General features: G+C 41.2%; 1 protein-coding gene and 1 non-coding gene across 12 annotated transcripts in view; one reads left to right on the top strand and one right to left on the bottom strand.

Moving 5' to 3' along the window:
* Positions 1-720: 720 nt before the first annotated feature.
* The window catches only part of gphnb (gephyrin b), a 179,251-nt gene continuing 171,341 nt past the window's right edge, over positions 721-8,630 (bottom strand). For 8 of the 11 annotated variants that reach the window (XM_058046186.2, XM_078794532.1, XM_078794533.1 and 5 more), the window contains 8 exons: positions 7,573-7,726; positions 6,552-6,673; positions 6,361-6,448; positions 6,177-6,250; positions 6,011-6,078; positions 5,770-5,873; positions 4,374-4,470; positions 721-2,542 (listed from right to left, as the gene is read on the bottom strand). In XM_058046186.2, coding sequence (XP_057902169.2) covers positions 2,409-2,542; positions 4,374-4,470; positions 5,770-5,873; positions 6,011-6,078; positions 6,177-6,250; positions 6,361-6,448; positions 6,552-6,673; positions 7,573-7,726 — 841 coding nt within the window. In that variant the 3' untranslated portion in view covers positions 721-2,408. Of the gene's footprint in view, positions 2,543-4,373; positions 4,471-5,769; positions 5,874-6,010; positions 6,079-6,152; positions 6,251-6,360; positions 6,449-6,551; positions 6,674-7,572; positions 7,727-8,630 lie in introns of those variants that run through there. The other 3 variants (XM_058046187.2, XM_058046188.2, XR_009119165.2) reach the window with 2 other exon arrangements.
* On the top strand, positions 4,083-4,164 carry trnas-gcu (transfer RNA serine (anticodon GCU)). The gene has a single exon. It is a non-coding gene; the product is annotated as a tRNA-Ser (tRNA).

Genomic DNA, 8,630 nt, shown 5'->3' with positions numbered 1-8,630 from the left:
AAGCAGAACCATCAATGGTATAGACACGCTCTTGATATTTAAATATGAAGTATTCTTTTTTGACAAAGCTTATAGTTAGAGCTGGATTTTCCCTGTTCTGTAAAACCACTGGTAAACAAGCGAGGCTATAATTATGTTCATTTAGTTTGAGTGGGTTCTGGCCACCATACAAGCCAATATAGCCAGAAGCGTCCAGAAATGTAAATGTCAACCATACCAGATTTATTACTGGCACAACTATGGTGGCTAAAACTAGGACACTCCAAAGGTCATAACATTCAGATTGTGAGTAATTGCTGGAATTTAGGTAGCAAGTTGCCTCCTAACTGCCTGGTGAGCTGTTGTGTTTTTCACGTGTTCAAATATAAGCCACAATTTGACAGGAAGTTATGAGGTTGTCAACCCATTGGAAATTGCCGGAGGTCTGTCATCCTAAAAACAACACTAAACTCATCAAACAGCAACTTGACACTCCAAAGGTATCCCTAATAAATATCCAAACATGTACCAATACGAGTTGAAAAAGTTTTCCCACAATGCATTTCGTTTGAGCAAGGCATTTCATTGAAGGATAAGCGGAATAAAAAAAATGGACGAATGGCGTTTGCAATGCAGAGGAAGCCCGGAGCCTCGAGGGAGGCTGATGTCATCGCAGCGCATCAATGATTCGTATACATTTCAGTGTTAAGTTGCTGTGTGATGACTTTAGTGTTCTTATACTGTACTGTTAAACTGTCCTACATAACAATCTCCTGTGATTTCCAATGGGATGACAAGCTGGTTGTGAGTGCACAGTATTTAAATAATTAGTAGTAGTTCTGAAATAAACAAGATTTCAGCCATTAATTAGCTGAGTTAGAAGGGTTTTTTTTTTTTTTTTACCCATCCACACACAAACACTGAAGCCACTCTCCACTCTGGGTGGGATGTTCCGAAAGGTCGGCTAATAAGGACAAAAACATATGTTTGTATACGGACGAGAGGCCACAGAAAAATATGCGTTTTTTTTTAAATATCCATATTCACATGGACATAGCCTCCATTTCTTTTTTTAGTTCACATCTTTTCCATCTTTTCTTGACCCATGCAGTCGAGGTAGATGGCTGCCCCAAATTAACTCAAACCCAAAAATGACTTCTTGTAGTTTGTTAGATATATTTTTATTAAAAAAAGGAACCCAACAATAACCTTTTTTTTACATAATGATCAAGTATTTTTATTACCGTCGTCTCTTTCATCAGTTTCAGCATCATTACAGAAAATGTTTATAGTACAGCGTTGTTCAATGTCTCCTCATTGCTTAATAATAATAATAATAATAATAACTATAATAATAATTTCCTTAGGAGTGCTGGTCACATATCTGTACAATATGGTTCTCTTTTTTTTTCTGTACAATTTTGTGAAGTCGGTTAAAAAGGCTGTCAGCAATTAAAGAAGCTGCTTCTTTTCTTGCTTTTTTTTTTTCTTAAATAGTTGCTCAAATAAAATATATTTCCCCCCCCCCCACCCCAAGCTCATCCCTGGGAAGAGGGTTGTAGAAGGGGGTGAGCAGTCTATGGGAGCAAATATTACACCGGGTCACCGGGTGACAAACCCCTACACTCCCCCCTCCTCCTCCTCCTTCCAACCAATCCCGTACACCCCCTCCCACATCCACACCCCCCTCTCCAGGCATTTGGCACCGCGCACATAAACAAGACTCACGAGATAAACGACAAGCAAAGCTCTTTGTGAAGCCAATATGATGCATACTAACAAGAGAAAATGTGTCACCTTGATGGGTGCACACATGAGAAAAAGACCTCCATGTGCCCCCCTCCCCACCTTTTCCTGTTTAGCTGCAGCACCACGGGAAATCTGGAGTCTTTCTCAGTTTTTTTTCTGTCATTGTCAAAATAAAATAAAAGGGATTAGAGCTTATTTTCCACTAAAAATGAGAAAATAATATATATTTTTTTGTCCTGGCAGGCACCTACAGCTGTCTATTAAAATGCTACTGCTATAGATAAGGTCTAGCATTGAACACACAAAGCAATTGCAATGAAAGGAACAAAGTTGCCTTAATATAATAATGATAAGAAGAATAATCATAATAATAAGAAGAATAATCATAATAATATATTACAGAATAAATCTCTTTTTATAATTAGATTTTTTTCCCATTAAAAGTTATATTTTCTTTCTTTGAAATACTATAATCTTCTTAAATCAATGTTCTCTTATGTATCTAGGCTGTGATCGAGATGTCGACTATACCTCCGCGTTCTCCAAATCAATAAAAACTAGCTGTGCCGTTGCATATTACAGAATAGTCAATGATATGTGGACATGCACCGTGAACCGCCCCCATTTCCCGCCGTTCCCTATTAACGACGGCGACTCTCCAACCCCCCTGGGTGATGACATCATAGCCGGCCGATGACCATGACGTCCACCACCTCGCCCTTGTGCAGCTCCACGTATTGCTCTGTTTTGGGAGGTAGCATCAGGAGCCCGTTGGCACTGCGCATGCTCATCAGTCTGCTGCTCACCTGGTTCCCTGCAGGGGATAAAAGGCTTTCAAATTAGCTTGCAGCTACGGAGGGAAAGGAAATAAAGTTGTAAACAAACACAAATATGTCAGGTCGTTCTGTTAGTTTGTTAGTTTGCAGGATTAATGAAGGATAACATTTTGGTAGTACAATTTTCACTTTTTGCTGTACGGTAGTCGAGTGGTTAGCGCGTCGACCTCACAGTTAATGTTGCAAACCCGAGTTCAATTCCACCTAGTTTGGAGTGTGGAGTTTGCATGCGTGGGTTTTCTCCCGGTACTCCGGTTTCCTTCCACATTCCAAAAACATGCTAGGTTAATTAGCGACTCCAAATTGTCCATAGGTATGAATGTGAGTGTGAATGGTTGTTTGTCTATATGTGCCCTGTGATTGGCTGATTGGCCACCAGGCCAGGGTGTACCCCGCCTCTCGCCCGAAGACAGCTGGGATAGGCTCCAGCACCCCCGTGAACCTTGTGAGGAAAAAGCGGTAGAAAATGAATGAATGAATATCTGCGAGTGATTAGCACGCAGGCCTCACAGCTAGGAGACCCGAGTTCAATTCCACCCTCGGGCATGTCTGTGTGGAGGTTGCATGTTCTCTCCGTGCATTTGTGGGTTTTCTCCGGGTACTCCGGTTTCCTCCCACATTCCAAAAACATGCTAGGTTAATTGGGGACTCCAAATTGTCCATAGGTATGAATGTGAGTGTGAATGGTTGTTTGTCTATATGTGCCCTGTGATTGGCTGGCCACCAGTCCAGGGTGTACCCCGCCTCTCGCCCGAAGACAGCTGTGATAGGCTCCAGCACCCCCACAACCCTGTGACCCTGAATGTTTACTATAATAGATGACTACTAAGGTGACTATAGGGGTGTTATTTCATGTCGAGAGGGCTCTAATAGTGTTAAAAGCCATATTTAGAATGTTATAACCAGGTTTTCTATTCTCTCACCATGAAAATATCCACATTTATGAATAAGAAATCACACTTTACAGGAATACTTTATGTGCCCTGTGATTGGCTGGCCAGTCCAGGGTGTACCCCCGCCTCTCGCCCGCTCATGAGGATAAGCAGTAGAAAAGGAATGAAACGGTAATAAACAAAACATGCACTTCGCATCATGTCTTGTCAAAGCGGCATCCTGCTGGAACAATGCTTATGATGGTGATAGTTTGACACTGGAACAGATTCTTGCTGGCTCCAAATTGTCCATAGGTATGAATGTGAGTGTGAATGGTTGTTTGTCTATATGTGCCCTGTGATTGGCTGGCCACCAGTCCAGGGTCTACCCCGCCTTTCGTCCGAAGACAGCTGGGATTGGCTCCAGCACCCCCTGCGACTCTTGTGAGGATAAGCGGTAAAAAATTAATTTTAAACACAATTAATTAAACTAAAAAATTTAACTCAATTAATTTTCCAACTTATTTGTATTTTGTTAATATTTTATCACATACTTTTTGGACACTTGAAGTATGTTTTTGTGTTTGAACCAGGAAATATCTCATGTGAGTGCAAACAAACAGAATGGTGGACCCTGAACTGTTGTGACGAGGTGGCCGAGTGGTTAAGGCGATGGACTGCTAATCCATTGTGCTCTGCACGCGTGGGTTCGAATCCCATCCTCGTCGGACTATTTTGGGAATAGAACTACACGGTAGTCAATTAAATTCATGGGTTGAATCTTTCTCAGCAGATAGCAAAGGAGGCTTTCCGTATTATTGCTTGGAATGTTTACTCGGCCAAATTAAAGACTCCGGTGGATGTGTTTCCAAACCTCGGCCCCACTAGGAGGAGTATCCCTCTCATGGGGCCTTCAGGGAACCACCTCGGATGTTACCTGTGCTCTGTGCCCACGGCAGAGGCTCTTGGTGATGCCATGTCAGGATGCAGCGGTGGTATTCAGGGCGAGGGTCCAGCTTCACATCGCAAGACAACTGCAACAACACCACCAGTATCCTGGTAAGACTTCATTTGATGCTTCTGAAGCTTTCCGTTCTGTTTGCTACATGCTACATTGTGAAACAAGTCCAAACCAAGAGCAAACAAACAATTTGGCAACATTTTGGGTAAGTCATGTGACTTAACCAGAGTACAATAAGGCACAAAGCATGAAAAAAAACATGCTTTATAACTAAGTATAATAATACTTAGTGGTTAGCGCGCAGGCCTCACAGCTAGAGACCCGAGTTCAATTCCACCCTCGGCCAACTCTGTGTGGAGTTTGCATGTTCTCCCCGTGCATGCGTGGGTTTTCTCCCACATTCCAAAAACATGCTAGGTTAATTGGCGACTCCAAATTGTCCATAGGTATGAATGTGAGTGTGAATGGTTGTTTGTCTATATGTGCCCTGTGATTGGCTGGCCACCAGTCCAGGGTGTACCCCGCCTTCCGTCCGAAGACAGCTGGGATTGGCTCCAGCACCCCCTGCGACTCTTGTGAGGATAAGCGGTAAAAAATGAATGAATGAATGAATAATACTATCATATCTGCGAGTGGTTAGCACGCAGGCCTCACAACTAGGAGACCCGAGTTCAATTCCACCCTTGGTTATCTCTGTGTGGAATTTGCATGTTCTCTCCGGGTACTCCGGTTTCCTCCCACATTCCAAAAACATGCTAGGTTAATTAGCGACTCCAAATTGTCCATAGGTATGAATATGAGTGTGAATGGTTGTTTGTCTATATGTGCCCTGTGATTGGCTGGCCACCAGTCCAGGGTGTACCCCGCCTCTCACCCGAAGACAGCTGGGAGCAACCCCCACGACCTTTGTGAGGATAAACAGTAGAAAATGAATGAATGAATAAATTATCTATATCAAATATCAAGATATTCATTCATTCATTTTCTACCGCTTTTTCCTCATGAGGGTGGCGGGGGGTGCTGGAGCCTATCCCAGCTGTCTTCGGGCGAGAGGCGGGGTCCACCCTGGACTGGTGGCAAGCCAATCACAGGGCACATATAGACAAACAACCATTCACACTCACATTCATACCTATGGACAATTTGGAGTCGCCAATTAACCTAGCATGTTTTTGGAATGTGGGAGGAAACCGGAGAAAACCCATGCATGCACGGGGAGAACATGCAAACTCCACAAAGAGATGGCCGAGGGTGGAATTGAACCCTGGTCTCCTAGCTGTGAGGTCACAATTAGGCTGAAATGGAACAGTTTTAGTATTTTCACCAAAAAGGCTGACTAATGTGTGATGTAACAACCACGCAGACTTCTCACCCTGGCTTTGATGATTGTAGGCCTTGGGTCCAAAATGCCCTGCATCTTCCTCAAGGCAGGGATGACAAAAAGATTACAGGTGACGACAGCGGATACGGGGTTTCCTAGGACAGACGGACGGACGTGTGGACGGATGGACAGACACGGTAGACGAAGAGAGGGAGATATATATATACATATATGAAGACCACCTCCTCAAAGAACACAGAGTAAATCCAGTCTTTCTCTCAACTTCACACACTACCTGGGAGGGCAAAGATGAGTTTACGAGCACCGTCGATGTCCAGCGTGGCAAATGTTGTCGGGAGCCTACAGAGAAACAGCATATAGAGTACGTTAAGTTCGATTCTGTTGAGCCACCTCTATTCAACATGTAATAGCACCTAATAGAAGCTGCTGTTGTTTACCCTGGTTTCATGAAGACCCGACCGAAATGGATCTGAGCATGAAGATCTATATCCAGCACCTGCTTAAGGTAGTCCTACCAAAAATATTGCAGTGAAACTTTTATATCATTGTTTGGAATTGAAAGCAGCAATACTTAGCATCTACCACAAGATGTCAGCAAAACACTGACTGAATGTGTGTTACCTTCTCCCCCATGGACACTCCGCCTGAAGTGATAATGACATCAGCACGGCTGATGCCTTCATTCAGAGCGTTGAGAAGGTCATCGGGGCTGTGGGATGCAAACAGCAATCACACCAACAGGGTTACACACATAGAAGTACAACACATAGAGCAGGCAATTGATGCTTAATAGAAGATAAATGAAGGTATACTTGTCTCCCACAATGCCCAGGTTGATAGTTGGGTAGCCGTGCTCCTGGATGGTGGCCAGCAGGGTGGAGCGATTGCTGTCCCTGATCTTCCCAGGATGAAGGTCATCTTCTGGGTTGAGCAGCTACGGAAACATGGGAGTACAAATATTTACATGAAACAATAATAAATAAAAGTAAATAAAAAAAATAAAATGCAATTGCATTGTTACACCCGCAAACGTAATAACTGCCCACAAACGTAATACAAATTTGCAGCTTTTAATGTAATAATCCCGCAAATGTAATAAATGTCCCACAAACGTAATAAAATTTGCCCACTGCAAACGTAATACTGAATTTCCAGCAAATGTAATACTTATTACATTTGCAGGAAATTATTGCATTTTGTTTGTGGGTGTACATGTGCGTTTTAGTTACAGTGTGATTTTGTGTGTATATGGGGAAGAAATAATCAAAAGAAATAATAAAATATAATAATAACAATAGTAATAATAATTTTATAAAAACAATTGCAATTATCACAATTAACTTAAAATAAAATTTTAATTTAAAATAAATTATAATTAAAAATAAATTATAATTTAATAATTAAATATTCCTTTAATGTATTCAAATGATACTTTTTGAATATTTTTCCACAAAGAAAAGAAAAAAAAATAATTATCTTGTTAAAATCCTCAAAAAGAAAGAACAAACAACAACAACAATCACAAAGATCATTATTTTGTTTCATATTACATTTGTGGGAAGTTATTACATTTACAGATTTTCACTTTCCCACATATGTAATAATTTCCGGAGAAATTCAGTATTACGTTTACAGTAGGCAAATTTTATTACATTTGTGGGAAATGTATTACATTTGCGGGATTATTACATTCAAAGCTGCAGATTTGTATTACGTTTGCGGGTGTAACATGCATTAATTGTTGTATGGCGGACACAAGTCTCCTCGGACAATGACAACGATGACTGTGCATACACATGAGCACGGCACAAAAAAAACAAAGTCATCGTTTACCTCGTTTCCTGTCGACATCACTGCCACCACAGGGAATTTCTGGACCTCCACTTCTGTGACCCCCACTGTGGCAAGGAGACCGATCTCCGAGGGCCCCATGTGGGTGCCCTTGGCCAGCACACACTCTCCACGCTTGATGTCATGACCGATTGGCCTGATGGAAAGGAAGATTTAAGCGATCACAGAGCTCCACATGACTAACTTAAAATCTAAAATCACAAATACTTCAACTTGCTGATATAGTTCATCTTCAAACAGCTAAAATAATGCATAAGGCTAAAACTAACCAATTAGCTAAAAATGTCATCCAATACTTCTCTACAAGAGAGGAGAAATATGATCTCAGGGAAGAAGTACATTTGAAACACTTCTATGCTAGGACTACGTTAAAAAGCCATAGCATTTCAGTATGTGGAATCAAACTATGGAATGGATTGAGTAAGGAAATCAAACAATGCACAACGATGAGCCAATTCAAGAAACAATACAAGCAGTTGATGTTTGCTAAATACAAGGATGAAGAGTCTTGAACCAGTCATGATGTGCTATATATATCACTATATTGACACTTACTATGGTACCCATTATGGCATTGGATGCTCATATCACCTCCTACTTCGGTACGTGACAAAAAATAAAAAATAAAATAAAACTAAAAAAATAAAAATTCATTAAAAAAATTAATTAAAAAATTATATTAGGAAAGCAGGAAGTGAACAAATGTAACAGTTACTGATTGTAAAAGTACCAGATGGAGGAGTCGGATTTAATAAGCTTTGCTTCTTCCTACTCCTTTTGGACATGTGGAACTGTGAACTGATTATGGGATGCATTCAATTGTAATCTGATGCACGTTCAAATGAAATTAAACCATTACCATTATAAATATACTTGGCATGTCTCATATTTTTGCAAAATGCAACCATTTATTTAATCTGGAGCCCTGCATCACAAAAAAATGCTCTGTAGGCTGACAACCGCATGCATGATATAAAAGCAGGCAAGTAGTGATTCCCAACCACTGTGCCGATATGTGCCAATATCACTTAATTGCTACA

The sequence above is a fragment of the Doryrhamphus excisus genome, linkage group LG11 (genome assembly GCF_037039965.1).
Source record: "Doryrhamphus excisus strain RoL-2023G ecotype Guam linkage group LG11, RoL_Dexc_Guam_v1.1, whole genome shotgun sequence".
Taxonomy (NCBI): Eukaryota; Metazoa; Chordata; class Actinopteri; order Syngnathiformes; family Syngnathidae; genus Doryrhamphus; species Doryrhamphus excisus.
This window is presented reverse-complemented; position numbering and strand designations above follow the sequence as displayed.